The 15,486-nt window shown below is 40.8% G+C and overlaps 1 protein-coding gene across 1 annotated transcript in view; it reads left to right on the forward strand.

The window, feature by feature from the left end:
* Positions 1 to 15,486, forward strand: part of LOC118413275 (phosphatidylinositide phosphatase SAC2-like) — a 38,950-nt gene that overhangs the window by 12,355 nt on the left and 11,109 nt on the right. The window contains exons 4-18 of the mRNA XM_035816531.1: positions 1,188 to 1,313; positions 1,702 to 1,746; positions 2,216 to 2,338; positions 2,869 to 2,925; positions 4,020 to 4,194; positions 5,465 to 5,532; positions 6,238 to 6,349; positions 7,016 to 7,083; positions 8,505 to 8,629; positions 10,130 to 10,207; positions 10,648 to 10,768; positions 10,985 to 11,113; positions 11,686 to 11,756; positions 11,954 to 12,000; positions 13,954 to 14,140. Coding sequence (XP_035672424.1) covers positions 1,188 to 1,313; positions 1,702 to 1,746; positions 2,216 to 2,338; positions 2,869 to 2,925; positions 4,020 to 4,194; positions 5,465 to 5,532; positions 6,238 to 6,349; positions 7,016 to 7,083; positions 8,505 to 8,629; positions 10,130 to 10,207; positions 10,648 to 10,768; positions 10,985 to 11,113; positions 11,686 to 11,756; positions 11,954 to 12,000; positions 13,954 to 14,140 — 1,532 coding nt within the window. The remainder of the gene's footprint in view (positions 1 to 1,187; positions 1,314 to 1,701; positions 1,747 to 2,215; positions 2,339 to 2,868; positions 2,926 to 4,019; positions 4,195 to 5,464; positions 5,533 to 6,237; positions 6,350 to 7,015; positions 7,084 to 8,504; positions 8,630 to 10,129; positions 10,208 to 10,647; positions 10,769 to 10,984; positions 11,114 to 11,685; positions 11,757 to 11,953; positions 12,001 to 13,953; positions 14,141 to 15,486) is intronic.

The following is a 15,486-nucleotide window of genomic DNA, read 5'->3' on the forward strand; positions in this document are numbered from 1 at the left end:
GTTTATACAGTGGAAGCCAGTTAATTGCACCTCGGATAAACGCACACTTCGGGTAATTGCACGGAATCCCAAAATCCCAAACCGTCTCCCATTCACTCCATTGTTAGTGACTTCGCTTATCTGCACGACAAAAAATCACCAACGCCGGATAATTGCACGGAAAATTTGTCAAACATCGTCGGCAAATTGACTGAAAATGCGTGCTAAAATCGTCAGACACGCGTGAAGTCGCAATACTGACAACATGTATGAAATTGATATTGGGATCAAAAGAAAGCGATATTGTGGGGTCTGCACCATGAAGAGACGCCCGCCCGCTAGAGGTTGTCAAAGCCGGCATTACGATTTGGCAGACAACTTGCTATGACATACTCAATAACAAAATTAATGTTCTCTATCTGTCCATTGTCTAATTACGTAATTAGGGTCGCGGGGAAATACTTATGCAGTGGTTTTATGTTCTTGGCAGCCAGTCGGAAACAACACAGCGACTCGGGGTCTACAGACGGACATAACACTCGCCTTCGGCGGTGCAGTGCTTTAGTTTCGTGATCAGGAAGCTACATAACGTATACAGTAACTTACTTTTAGTTTCGATTTCAAGTGCATTGCAGTACGATGTTTCGTGAAGACATGTATATGACGTCCGGAGCACAACAGGTACAGCACTACTGTAACGCGTAAATAAACTGTGCGTTGTACTACCTCCCATATATACCACCTCTCGGCCCCTCCACCCGTGGTGATGCGGTCCAAATGACCAACTCCGCATTATCGCACACGCCGGATAATTGCACAAAATTCGCTGGCAAATCAGGTGTGCAATTAAGCGGCTTCCACTGTATAGATATATTATATAGCCCCTACTTGTAAGTAGAAACCACTGTTGGGAAAATTCACAGGCAACTGTAGGGAACTAGCAATAGGTCTGGATAAAGTGCATTGTCTTTCCCAAAGATAATGAGTGGGAACATTTTGGATGATACGGCTACAACATGTACTTGTATATGTCTCTCTCTATATATCTGACATCTTTAATTACATGTACATGTACATTTTGTAATTGTATTCCATTTAAAAATACACTGTAAAAAATACACTCCTTATCATATTTTCAACATTTATCTAAGTACCATGTTTCTACACAATAATGTTCTAATGTACATGTATATCCTGTGTCTATACAGTGGTGTAGGAAACATCACTTTGGTATCTCCAACCTGGAGAAGATTGCAGCACCCCTCGACAGCCAGCAGAGGGCGCTAGCAAAGACTTGGAACTCCATCAAGTCAGTTGCTGTTCCAAAGAAAAAGGTACCAAAGATCATGCATTGTCAATAATGATAATAATTGATATTTGATTTGGTTTAATACCTTTGTTGACGGCTGTGCATCTTGATAGAAAGACATTACTGTATGGATTCATTGACTCTAATACTATCGGAAGATATCAATCAAATTTCTTCTAGGTTTGCTTTCGCCCTATTATCTTGAGTTTATCCAGTGTGGTTGTCTGTTAAAGTTTATATGTAGGTGACATTGAAAAGTACTTATCAATGATTCCTGTATAATATATTTTGTTACTTTATCCCATGTTAGTATTGTTTTTTAGTCTTGTATGTGTGTCAGTCTATGTGTGTCAGAGGGCATGTGAGGAGGTGAAGTCTGCCAACTCTCATTGTCTTGTTTACTTTTGTTTCAGAGAGATATCAAGGAGAAAGAGAAGCTGGAAAGAAGAGTGTTTGAGGTATGATCAGCTTTTTTTCTTTACCTTTTTTTTATATCTATCTGTTCAGCTTTCTTTTGTTTTGTTTGCAGTATTTCTTCATAATGACATAGAAATGTTGCGTCGCAAAACAGAAATATAGAGAGAGGTAACATTTGCGAGCAAATACAAAATGTTAACCTTTGCATGGTCTAGCCTAACAAACTACTGCCCTGTTTATTCTTACTCAAACACGTTATATATATTGTCACCATCCCCTCCAGCTCTGTCCTGTCACTTGCTACATTATGTAATCAAATACCACAGGGTGTTTTCTACTTAAACAGAAACCATGGTGACAAACAATCTTGTGCAGATCATTGACCTTGTTTGTTTGGAGAAGAAGAAAAAGAGGAAGAAGAAATGGAACAAAAACAATATGTTTCCTCTCTGTGAAGGTAAACATAACTAAACTTTGCTAATACCAGATTGACTGAATCCCGTCCTACAGGAGTTGAACAAGATGTTCAGCGACTCGGACTCCTTCTACTACAGTCCGACAGGAGACCTGACCAACTCTGTACAGAGACAACATTCAGAACAGTATGATACCACCAGTCCCTTATGGAAAAAGGTATGGAAAAGGTCTGGGTATCTGTGCACTATACAAATGTACATTGTACATGTGGCTGTAAAATTGTTATGGTTAATATTGTCTGCACTTGAGCATTTATCATACGTGTGTGCTTGTACCTGGACCTATAACGGGAGGTGCCCTAACATGACACGCTTTTTCACACACTCAAACTCACAGACCTCCATCTTTCACGAAGGTCGTGCGGTCGTATGGTTGCTAACTTAAGGTGCTTTTTTTTTAGTCAGCCGTGCATGTTTCCTCCAGAGTACAGCTGTCTTGCAACATAAAAGGCTGTTTTGGATCCATGTCGTTGTTTGGTTCTGTCACAGCCTGCTTGAAAATCCTACCGCATCAAAACCGTACAACGATTGCATAACCTATTTGGCCCTTAGCTGCCAAAGTTTGGTCATGTTTTGATGAATGAATTTTTAACACATTCATCTAAAGATGTTAGGGCATCCCCCTGTTATAGAATTTTTTAACTGCAAATTTAGAACACAGTGAAAACCTTCTTTTTTGTTTCTAAGGTGGACTCCCGCTTCTTCTGGAACACCCACATGTTGAACGATCTCATCCAATCAGAGGTAAGGATTCACCAACAGTCATTTAGTTGAATTTATAGAACTGTTGGATGACTTTTTCTTAAGAAAAGTGAATGTTTTCCCGCTAGTGCCCCCTGTATGTGTGAGTGACTATTGGTATTCATGTACCATTCAAACTTGGCTTAGTTCATTCAAGTGTACATGTTAGGTAGGTGTGGTCAACTAAAGGCAATGAAAAAAAGCAAACTTTAAGGACATAATTGTAATACCCAGATGCTAGGGGTGGGTACCGGTTTAGTGTACTGGTGCAAAACCGTTTTTCCTTTTTGGACCAGTCCAGAAAAAAAGGAACTTAAAAAAATCAGGGAAACGAATCTTGGACCGATTCGAAAATGAACAGATTATACTGGCAGGTGTTCACATGTTTTCAAGCTTACGGGTCCAAGAAAAGTAAAAGAGCAAAGTACAAGAGAGTCGATATTCAATTTTACCAGGCTTCTACAGTCAAACTTGGTCTAAAACACAGGCAGTTAGTGTTGTTTACATGACTCGGATAGGATTTTAAAATGTCAATGGACGTCGGATACTGCACCAAACGAATCCTTTCTAGCAAAATGGTCCATTATTTTGAGTATGGCCCATCACAAGTTTTCCCATATGATTACACATTAAGGTCCAGGTTCGATCCTCTGTACTTGGACCGTACCTGTACCTGAATTTTCTGTACCGATACAGGGCTCTAGCCAGCTCGAAATTTTTTTCCGTCAGCCAATTCCCATTGTCGCGAAAACACTATTCCAGGAGTTACAGAGACTGAACTGAGACCTTGAAAAACGGGTTTTTAATGAGATTATTGTATGCAAAAGGGAGCCGACACACTTTGTCAACAATAATAACAATAGCAAAACAAACAGTGTGTGGCTTTTACGGCCGTGGACGACGTCCCCAAGCCGCCTGTAGCTTCCACCAAGGGTTTTTGTCCGTCAAGGTTGACGGATTGGTTTTAAAATTTTTCCGTCACATGCAGCAAATTTCCGTCAATTGACGGAAAAAACGGACACTGGCTAGAGCCCTGTACTGATACCACCCACACTCCAGACTTAACATGTACTGATCCCAGTGCCCTATGTCTACAGGACCCATTGTCTGACCGGTGGATAGTGCCCATCATACAAGGCTATGTACAGATGGAGAGGTTCCAAGTGATGCTGGGTGAGGAGGACATGCCTAGTGATGAGGGGATGGAGATGACGAGTGAAGGGAGGAACTTCACCATCACACTCATATCCAGGCGCAGCAGGCACAGGGCAGGTAAACACTTGTGTCTAGTCTTAACTGTACCCCCAATGTTGAGTCAAATGTGTATAATTTTTATATGTGTGTGTGTGTGTTTGTGTGTGTGTGTGTATTTATGTTTGTGTATATAGTGTGTATGTTTTATGCATGTAGTGTGTATGTGTGTTTATGTGTGTGTGTGTTTATGAGTGTGCTTATGTGTGTGTGTATATGTGATGTTTGTGTGTATGTGTATTTGCATGTGTGTGTATGCTTTTATCTGTGTGCATTTACAGTCAAACCTGCCCTAGCGACCACCTCTTCTCAGCGACCACCTGGCCATTTCGACCGCTTTTTCTCGGTCCCGATTTATTTTCCCATTGACGTAAGCATTAAGCGACCTTTTCTCAACGACCACCTGGCCAACGCGACCGCGACCGGCCCAAATTGGGACCCATAACGACCGCATCATTTTCAAAATTGAGGTTTTCATCGATTTTTTATGATAACTAGCGCGATTTTGTGCCGAAATCGGCCAATTTGCGTCGGATTTTGGGGTTAAATTTACAGTTTACAGTGTGCGTGTTGTATTTGACATTAAAGACCTCGCTTCTTTGCGTGCGTGCAGTGTGCTTGTTATTTGGCATTAAACACAACGGAAACCATTTATACTTTGCATCGGGCATGTTTTGAGTCGATACTCTTCTCAGCGACCACCTGTCCAAATCGACCGTTTTTTTCTGGTCCCCCGGGTGGTCGTCTTGGGCAGGTTTGACTGTATATGTGTGTTATGTCTGTGTGTTTATGCGTATGCGTTTATATTCGTATTATATGTGTGTTTATGTGTGCATGTGTGTTTATATGTGTGTGTAACTCTGTGTGTGTTGTGTGTTAATGTGAGTGTATATGTGTGTGTGTTATGTGTGTGTGTGTGTGTGTGTTTTTTACTTGGCACCAGGGTTCTAGCCAGCTCGAAATCATTTTCCGTCCACTCGATTTTGAATGGCTTTGGCGCAGCGTTCCTAGGGGGTCCCAGGGTATGCTCCCAAGGAAAATTTTGAAATCTAGACCCTCTGAAATGCTATTTCCTGCATTTTGAAGGTTAAATTGTGCTCACAGAGGACAGAATGGGAAATTTTTTTCCCGTCCCCAGCTGCAAAATTCCGTCAAAGGACGGAAGGACGGGTGCTGGCTACAACCCTGCTTGGCACTCATATACATAAACATGTACCTGGTCCAATGCAAGTTGGTGCACTGCAAGTTTTGATAATGACCTGTCTTTTTTTTTTTTGTAATTTTTTTTCAGGGACAAGGTACAAAAGGAGAGGTGTTGATGAAACCGGGGCATGTGCAAACTTTGTAGAGACTGAGCAGGTACTGGCTTTTTGTATTAAAAGTATCATGAAAAATTATTGTCTCATCTTTCTCCTGAAACACGTGGCCATGTGGTTCCTGTAGCATTAACGAAATATCACAATATTAATCTATTTCCGTTTCTTTAGCCCTTGGACCACCCATATATACCTATCAGTACAGACGGGGATTGTCCACTGGTAGTGTTGTGTTTAAACATTCTATTTCATTTGGCATTTTCCTGTGACAGTACAAAGCTAAACTTTCTTCCAAAACTTAATTCTAGCAGGTTTACATTCTGAAGTGATTGCCAATGGTCATTATCGATCCTGAAGACGACAGTGGTTGTTGAAAATTTGATCTGTGTACTACTACTAGTGTATCTTAAATGTGTTGAAAGAAAGGTCAACTTTGTACTATGATTACTACCAACACATATGAGCTTCCATGACGATTTTTCTGTGCTGTTGAAATTTAATTTATAACTGAGTAATGCTAGTTCACCTTTATCCGTGGGGTGACCTTTATCCGTTGTCTTTAAAAACAGCACATTTAGGAGTATTAAATCTGTGGACTGTGGTTTCAAATTTGCCATATTTTCAGAATGTTCCGATTTGAAACCACCGTCCATTGATTTCATATCCCTAAATACGTTTTTTCTTACAAACAACGAAATAGGTTACCATCGGAAAAAGGTTAAGCAGCGTTAGACCTTTGCATTTTCAGATCATCCAGGTGCAATCCCACGTGGTGTCCTTTGTCCAGGTGCGAGGGTCTGTGCCCATCTTCTGGAGCCAGCCTGGGATCAGGTACCGCCCCCCTCCCCGGATCGACAGAGGTCAGTACTGGTGTATCACACCTTCCTGTACAGATCTCAAAGCACAAGGTCACATTCAATCAAAATCTTTGAAATTTGAATTCTAAAGGGTAAGTGACATCATTATGTTTCACTGTAGGGCTACACCAATTTTATTTGTTGTTTCTCAGATTTCCCGACCCAATTTTTTCCGATTTGGAAGAAGAAAAAAAATTTCATATTGATGGCCACACCTCGTTTTGACAAAATTTCACAGCCTCTCCTTTCTCAAATGAATTATAGGCCTCAGTAGCTGTACGTGCCTATTTTGGACGGTACGTTTATAATTTTTCTTCAGGCTTTGGACTTTGCTACCAGGGACACCCTAAATTAACTGTAACTTGAGTAAGCCCCTCGATCTCACCTACCCCTGACTTTTTGCAATTTTTTTTTCTTTTTTCCGAACGACCGACCCAATTTTTTTCTGAAAAAAATCCGAGAAACAACAAATAAAATTGGTGTGGCCTAGGAAAAAACATATTGTTACCGTGTATCCATGCCATAACATCAAATAAAGTATGCACCCCAACTTTGGCAACGACTTGTTGCACCTTTTCCATTTTGCAAAGTTTTAATAGTGTGTACTTTATTTGAGAGAATATGGTAATGCCTGTTGTTGTTTTATTGTTGCCTGTTGTTTTTATGTAGGTGAAGTAGAGACCCAGGCAGCATTTGAGAAACACTTTGAAGAGCAATTTGACACTTATGGTAGCCAAGTGAGTATGTCGCAGTTACATCAAATTTCACTTTTATCTTATGTACATCAGGGCTCGAAATACTGGGTGCATGTGCACCCAGGTGCACCCAAATTGGAGATGTGCACCTAATCTTTTTCTGTGGGTGCACAGGGTGCACCCAAATATTTTCTTAGGTTTGTGTATGTAAAGATATCAAAGTATACTAGTATACATCATATTCTTGACATCTAAGTGTTAGAAAGATAATAAAAATGTCTGTCATGGTACTTGTTTAAGAATTTGATAGCTTGTAACTAAGTTTTATTACTATGTTATTACTTCAATTTAAGTGGTGCACCTTATTTCTTAAGCTGGGTGCGCCAGTGCACCTAATCCCAAATATGAATTTCGAGCCCTGTACATGTACCTTAAGACTGTCACACTAGAAAAAAACTGTCAATTGATATCTAACATTGCAACAATCAGTAGTCCACAAGGTATGCACACTTGAGATATCTTAGACATAGTGTTCAAAACATTCTACATAAGGTGTCGTGCAGTGTTCTCACCGGGATGTGTTCACAGTGTAGGGGCATGTTATAGCAGCAAAACTATGTGGGAAGTTTGCAGTTGAGAGCATTATAGTGGGTATGCGGGAATCCTCCTGTTTTCTGCATTTTGAGGCCACACCAATTTAATTTCTTGGTTCACAGATTTTTTCATAAAAAATATGGAGCGAGAGGGCGAAATAAAAATGAAAATAAAAATTGTAAAATGGTTGGGGTAAAGGTAAGGGCTAATCCAAAACATAAAGAATAAAAAGTTTTCAGCTTGAAAAAAGTACAAAAACTGTACAGTAACAGCACCTGTTCATTGAAAATTACAAAAGTAGTGTCAATTTTTATGTTTGCTACACCAGAAAGTTGGTGAATGGTTTCATTAATGGTGAAAATTTGCTGAGTGGTAATTTTTATTTCTTTTTTTTTTTCCAAAAAATAGGAGCGAGCGAATCCGTGAACCAAGAAATTAAATTGGTGTGGCCTGAGGGCCAAATTTTGTGAGAAAAAAAAAATCATTTTTTACCTTTCTTACAAAACAACAGAAAAGTCCCCTACGCTGGTTGAAACACAGCATTGGGACCCAGACCACAGTGTTGGGGATACAGATCACAGCATTGGGGATACAGATCATAGCATTGGGGATACAAATCACAGCATTGGGGATACAAATCACAGCATTGGGGATACAAATCACAGTGTTGGGGATACAAATCACAGCATTGGGGATACAAATCACAGTGTTGGGGATACAAATCACAGCATTGGGGATACAAATCGCAGTGTTGGGGATACAGATCACATAGGGGCCCACTGTGCTGAAAAGGCCTGGCGAGAACACTGATACAAGACTGCTTCCAACAAGTTTTGAAGCTACAATGTACCATGTGTTTCTCTGTCCAGGTTGTTGCAAACCTAGTGGATCAGGTGGGCAGAGAGAAGGTTATAGGAGATGCATTCCTCACACACATCCTCAACATGGACAGTACCAAACTCACCTACATCACATTTGACTTCCATGAACATTGGTGAGTCCTTCTACGTATGATAACATATGGCAAGTTGGTTTCTAAAACATACACGTTGATGCTGGTATCCATAGTATTCTAGCTCTGTTACATTTGCTTCATCTTTGATTGCTTCCTCTTTCAACACGAGCGGTCGCTGTTGATGTTTAATTATATATGCGGGCTAGTGCCTACCAGGACGCCAGTAGATTAAACAAGCAGTAGCAGGTCAAATTACTGGTTAATATGTAAATCAATCAATTTTTGAGAGAAAACTGGAGCCAGGATAGAATGAAGTCAAGGCTTCTACATGTAGTTATATTGTTTTGCTGTTTTCTTCTTTCTTCCTTCCTTCTTCGTGTCATTTTTGGCGACACCACAGGAGTGAGCCTAATGGTACAGTATTGGGTAAGAGTAGCTCGACAAAAGGCAACTTACTGGGAGGGAAACATCTCTGGTCAATTACGGCATGTGACACTGCGGTAGACATGGTAAAATGGGTATATGCTTGTAAAATCCGATAGCATGGTCGTATTGCAAAGAAATTTCACAAGGTGCTAGAAGTATTTAAATGAAATAAAACCCCGGACAAAGTATGTTGATATAATGGATTTTTGGGGTTAAAAACACAAATGTTTGTTCAAAATATTAGGTTTATTTCATGTGCCCTGTCCTCGGTGGAGACAACGTTCTGGACCCTCATATTTCACAGGATGACAGATTACCTCAAGGAGATTTAGTTTGTCCGTCGCTTTTTTGCTGTGTATTAATTCATCGTAACATTTTTTGGGTCAAAAATAGGTAAAATGGAGATTTTGTCACATTTTTGGTCAATCATTCGCCCTAGAGGAAATTATTTTATGATGAAACCAAATAGCGATGGATAAATTTCTTTTAAAAGGGATTATAAAGGCAAATTTGCCTATATTGTCAGCAAAAGTACTGTTGTCACCGAGGACGAAGCCCGTAAATGCGATGGTAATGGTCCTTCACAACCGCTTTCAGCGCCGCTGTCGTTTTCCCGCCATTTCACAACCCGGGGGTTCGGTCGTTCGATCGAACGGGGCTCGGAAAGTACCATTATGCGGCTTCCGCGAGGGCCTCCTTTTGTCATTCACATCGAATTATGTCAAAAGTTGATAAATTCTTCATCAATATCTAATACGGTTAGGATTTAGACGTTTACCAAAAGTAGTTAGTGTGCTCCATATATAGTGAGTTCCTGTTTTCGCAATGTAACATTACGTTATGACATTGGACAGTTCTGCAAATGTTGTGGTCAAGCGGGGTCAACTGAGGTCAGGGAGTGGTTCGAATTTCATGTTCGGTTCCATAACCCTGGTAACCTTGCGGGGCCGCGCCCTTTTTTCACTCCCCGGCAAGCTCCATCGAATCACAGGCCGTAACTTACCCGAGATACCCTGCTTTTCTCTAAAATGCTGCCTTTCTACTATTTCTATGTTTCTGTATACAAATTACAAGAGGAAAAAATGCTCAAGCCTGTTTTGGTGTTTCTGACAGCCGGGGAATGAAGTTTGAGAACGTGTGTGTGCTTGTGGACAGCATCAAGGACCTCATCCGTGGGATGAGATACAGCTGGTAAGAACCATCTCTTATCTTAAGATAGATTCTAAAAACTGTAAAATATTGTAAAAGTTAAGATTTTGTACCAGTGCAAAGTGAAAACTTTCCCAGTGGCTATACAGAGATGCTCTGTACTCGAATGTCAGTCCATCTGTGAAGATACATGTACTAGGTTCCAAACAGGATTTCTTTCTCAGGGGAGTCAAAGAGACCATCTATATCAGAGCCATCAACCTTTCCTCAACCGAGACGGGGGCCGACACCGACTTCCAAGCACCTTTGACCCTTTGCTGACGTCACACTTCCGGTCTGGATGTGTGACGTAGGCTTTGGGTAATTACAAGTTAAAAGGATCAGAGGACTGATCGGAAGCTTGTTGGCAAGCGCTTTATTTTTGTGTATGATTGAAAAGATTAAAAATTACATCATCTAGATGTTCTGTGTTTGGTTTCCAGGGTTGACCCAGCAGGGGTGATCTGTGAACAGCGGGGTGTGTTCAGAACCAACTGTATGGATTGTCTGGACAGGACCAACGTGGTACAGTCGGCCATTGCAAGGACTGTCATGGAGATACAGGTATGTAGCCTAAACCTTGTGTTCTTATTATTATTATCAGTTCAAGTTTATTTACATCTTAGAAATCTTGGGTTTTCAGCTTAGGCCAGATTATGAATTTGGGTAAATTTATAATTGTCAGAGAATTGTGAATTTTAAAGCATTGTGTTTTTCTAAAATATGTGGACAGAATAGTAGCCCACTGAATGATGTGCTGTTTTTGTGTTGTGTTTGAAGTTGCGTAAGCTCGGCCTGATGATGCCCGACCAGACCATGCCGTCGCGTTGTCGTGTCGTGTACCAGCAGATGTGGGCCAACAACGGCGACGCCATCAGCAGGCAGTACGCCGGAACTGCAGCCATGAAGGTCAGTGTCATCTCAAGGGCAAGGACAATCATTGTACACATAGTTGTTTTAAGGTCTTGTGGTATAGAGCATTTTTACTCACTTTCCATATCGATGAAACGGGCAGGTTCTGTCATGTGGGTGTCCTTCATTTTAAGCAACTGTAGCTGAAGTGTGCACATTGTTTTGTCAGCAAGTTTTCAAGTATCATGATTAGATTGTACCTATATCAGCCCATCCAACATTGTCAAGGAAGGGCCTGTTACAGCACTGTACAGCTGAGGGTTTGCTTTACACAAAGTAGTTTGCAAGTACATGTATTGTTCTTGCACTCTGTTCTTTGAGCCATAGGCATTCAATTATGTGTATTTCAGGGGGTCAAAAGTGCTTTAAATTTCCACAAGGGCTTGAGCTGTGATTCACTGATATGCAAATATAGGTCAACCAACATGGTGTCAGACACAGTAGTAACGTTCTATAGCTTTTTGGATCATGCTGAAGATAGAAAGGATGAAGAAAAGTCATCCATTCCTCATCATGTGTGTTTTTGAGATGTGTTGAACAGTTGATTTAAACTTCTCCTCTGTGTACAGGGGGACTTCACGCGTACTGGAGAGCGTAAGTTAGCAGGGGTCCTAAACGATGGATACAAGTCAGCTAACAGGTACGCACACGTCATGTTTCGCACTGCAACATTAAGAATTTTCAACGTAAACACAACATGATACAAAACCATTCAGCGGTGCTTATATTGCAAGGCAGTTCCATATGTACATAATGAAGTATGGTAACGTTATTGTTTCTGTAGATTCCTTACTTTGAAAGTCTTTACAAAGGTTTACTTGGACTTGTCCTTTTCAGGTATTATCTGAGCAGGTTCAAAGATGCCTACCGGCAAGCAACTATTGGTGAGTTTTGGGTCTTTAAAAAGTTTTTAATTACCTCTGATATCTTTTTCAAGCCCTACGTGTAGAATTTGGCATTGGCCTGTGCTTACTATGATACAAATAGTAGAACAGAATGTACTTACATGTATGTCATCAAGATACAGATTTTATACCTCTGATGATGATACAAATGTATCTCCCATTCTCATAAAAGAACTAGAAAAATGGCATTGTTTTCTATACATCAAAATCAGCTTGGCAACCTACATTATATGTTTTGTTTGGAATGATCTGCCTGACACTGAAATTTTATGTGGTATATCAGAAGGATATTAACTTTGACGGGTCACAAGAAAATGATTTTGTATGGGTATGTTCTCAGGTGTCAAACCACTGCACGTAAAATGAACAAACATGCTTATTGATACCTGAGTGGCAAAGGTCTGAAGGCTTTATTCGGAATAAAACAATCTTTAGATAAAGCCACCGCCTCATTACCAGTTAGAAACAAACTTTTCGATGCATGTGTCAAACCTATTCTACTTTATGGCTCAGAAATCTGGGGGGCATTAAAAAGCCCTAAAACCTGTCCCATTGAATCTGTTCACCTTAAATTCTGCAAACAAGCACTAAATATCCCCAGACCAGCATCTAACCTTGCCACAAGAGCGGAATTAGGGAGGTACCCCATTCAACTGGAAGCCTCCCTGAACGCTATCAAACACTTTCTAAGAATCCGTCAAAACGTGCCAGCTGACAGTCTACAAGCCGACGCCCTATCTTGTCAATTACAACTAGATGCAAATGGAAACAAGTGCTGGGCGTCCGGCGTTCGTAAGATACTGGAGGAATGCGGTTTTGCCTACATATGGAGATCTCAGATATCTCTAGGAACAAACCTATTACCTATAACCAACGCCATCAGCCAACGATTAAAGGATATTTATATTCAAACATTTAAAGCTGAAATACACAATGACAACCGGGACAAATCTTTCGGTAACAAATTACGAACCTATAGATTATTCAAGACTATTTATAAAGAAGAAGAATATCTGATGGTGAAAAACATACAACACAGAGTGGCTGTCACTAAACTCCGGATTAGTTGCCACAAGTTACATATCGAAACTGGAAGGCACAACCGCACCCCTCTGCAGCATAGAGTCTGCCAATTTTGTGATTTGCAACAAGTAGAAGATGAACAGCATTTTATTTTACACTGTAAACTGTACCATAATGAACGGATTGTGCTTTATGAATATATAAGAAAAGAGTTCCCATATTTTGAACACCTTAATGCAAGGGATAAATTTCTATTTTTGATGCGCCTAGACAAACCCTGTATATCAAACATTATCTGTTCCTATATCTACACCTGTACAAAGAAGCGAGAAGATGTCGACCATCCTGTTAGCTTAGTACCTTCAGCTAGTTAATTGTATCTTGTTGTTTTTGCATATGTTTGTTATGTCTGTTATCAGTCATGTCTGTTATCAGTGACCTGTACCTAGCCCGTCGAGGCATGAATGTACAATAAAGGTCTTTCATTCATTCATTGAAAAGACTAGGTGTGATTGGCCATATATCAACCCATAGCATAGCATTACTCTTCATCTCATGTGTTACACTGCAAATTTAACCAAAGAAGGTATGTTCTACAATCTAACATCAACTCTCATAATTCCACCACGTGCCATAATACCACCACACCAAAAAACTTTGTCATAGAGGCCTTCTGAAGATTGTTTCAAATACCTTTAAATTGGTTCAGATTCTCATTATGACATCCAGTGGAATTATGTGAGTTGATGTTAGCTCTGATCCTCACCAGAAAATTGTGGTGATTTCCTCCCCATGCAGACATGATGCTGGGGAATGCGGTGAGTGAGGACCTGACAGTCCTGCAGTCGTCCAACCCTGAGGAGGAAAGTTTGTGTCACTGACAATTGTGGTGATTTCCTCCCTATGCAGACATGATGCTGGGGAATGCGGTGAGTGAGGACCTGACAGTTCTCCAGTCGTCTAACCGCGAGGAGGAGCTGCTTCTGGAGGAGAGGGAGGACCACGTGGCACAGCTGATCGAGCACTGCAAACAGCTGCTGCTGCCAGGTGCTGAGGGCTGTGCCGGGGGATGGGCGCTCATCGACTGCGACCCGGGGTACAGTACTCTGCACTTTATTCTTTTTGCCTTTTCTTAAACATTCTAATGCTAGTTCACCTTTATCCGTGGGGTGACCTTTATCCGTTGTCTTTAAAAACAGCACATTTAGGAGTATTAAGTCTGCTGACAGTGGTTTCAAATTTGCAGTATTTTCAAAATGTTCCGATTTGAAACCACCGTCCGCCAACTTCATATCCCTAAATGCGTTTTTCTTACAATAACTGAATATAGGTTACCCTCAGATAAAGGTAAACCAGCGTTACATGTCAATCTAAATTTTGAATGCCAAACATTTTATAGATAGCTTGAAGGCTAAAGAGAGAAAAAAATCTAGCATGAGGAAAAAGTCTTGGCTTTAAAACTTACATGTACTTTTCAAAATATAAAGATTGAAAGAATATAGGCCAGATTTCTGCATAAAGTTTGTAGACATGCATTCATGTATACCGGTATTAGATGTTTGTGTAGTGCCATTTTGGAGAATCTAACTTTTTTTAAACACTATGGATGGATGAGACACATATGTACATAAAATGATTTTTTTTTTTGGGGGGGGGGGAGGGGTGAGTTCCTAACAGTATGGCCTGAAAACAATATTTGTTGACATTTGTCCAAGTTTGGTAAGACTCACTCCATTGGTCCAGGTGATAATCAGGATATACTCCTTTGGTCCAGGTGATAATCAGGAGGTACTCCATTGGTCCAGGTGATAATTAGGACAAACTCCATTGGTCCATGCAGGTGATGATTAGGATATACTCCATTGGTCCAGGTAATAATAAGGACACACTCCATTGGTCCAGGTGATAATTACCATAATCCAATCATTTCTTGCTGTGTGTGTGAAAAAGGTCGCAGCTGTTGGAGGAGCGCTTGAGTCAAGCACTGGAAGAGGAGGCCAGGGCAGACTTGTCTCGACTCCGCCCTTCTACGCAAACCCTCAGTAAAACTAACGCTAAAGCCAAGTCACGGTCGCTGAACAATCTAGCTTCTAACGGGGAGGTTGTCAAGGAAACAAAGACACGGGCCCAAGAACAAGAGGATGGGAAGACAGCACAAGACAAGAAGGATGCTTCTGCATTGACTCAAAGGTCGATGTTGTCTACCATATCTCAAGATGCACTGTCTGGTCTAAGACCGCCCGAGAGTTTGAAGAAGCTTCAGGATGTGATCAAGCAGCAGTTTTCAGAAGTTCCTTCAAAGTTACAGAAATATGTAACAGTTGGTCAGTCAGAGGACACTGAGAGGACTAGTCAGCAAAACAAAGATAATTCTGAAAGGGACAGGCAGGAAGGCAAGGATGGTGGAGAAATTCCAGCCTATGTCGTAACTGCCGAAAATAA

Source organism: Branchiostoma floridae, chromosome 4 (assembly GCF_000003815.2).
Source record: "Branchiostoma floridae strain S238N-H82 chromosome 4, Bfl_VNyyK, whole genome shotgun sequence".
In the NCBI taxonomy this organism is placed as follows: domain Eukaryota; kingdom Metazoa; phylum Chordata; class Leptocardii; order Amphioxiformes; family Branchiostomatidae; genus Branchiostoma; species Branchiostoma floridae.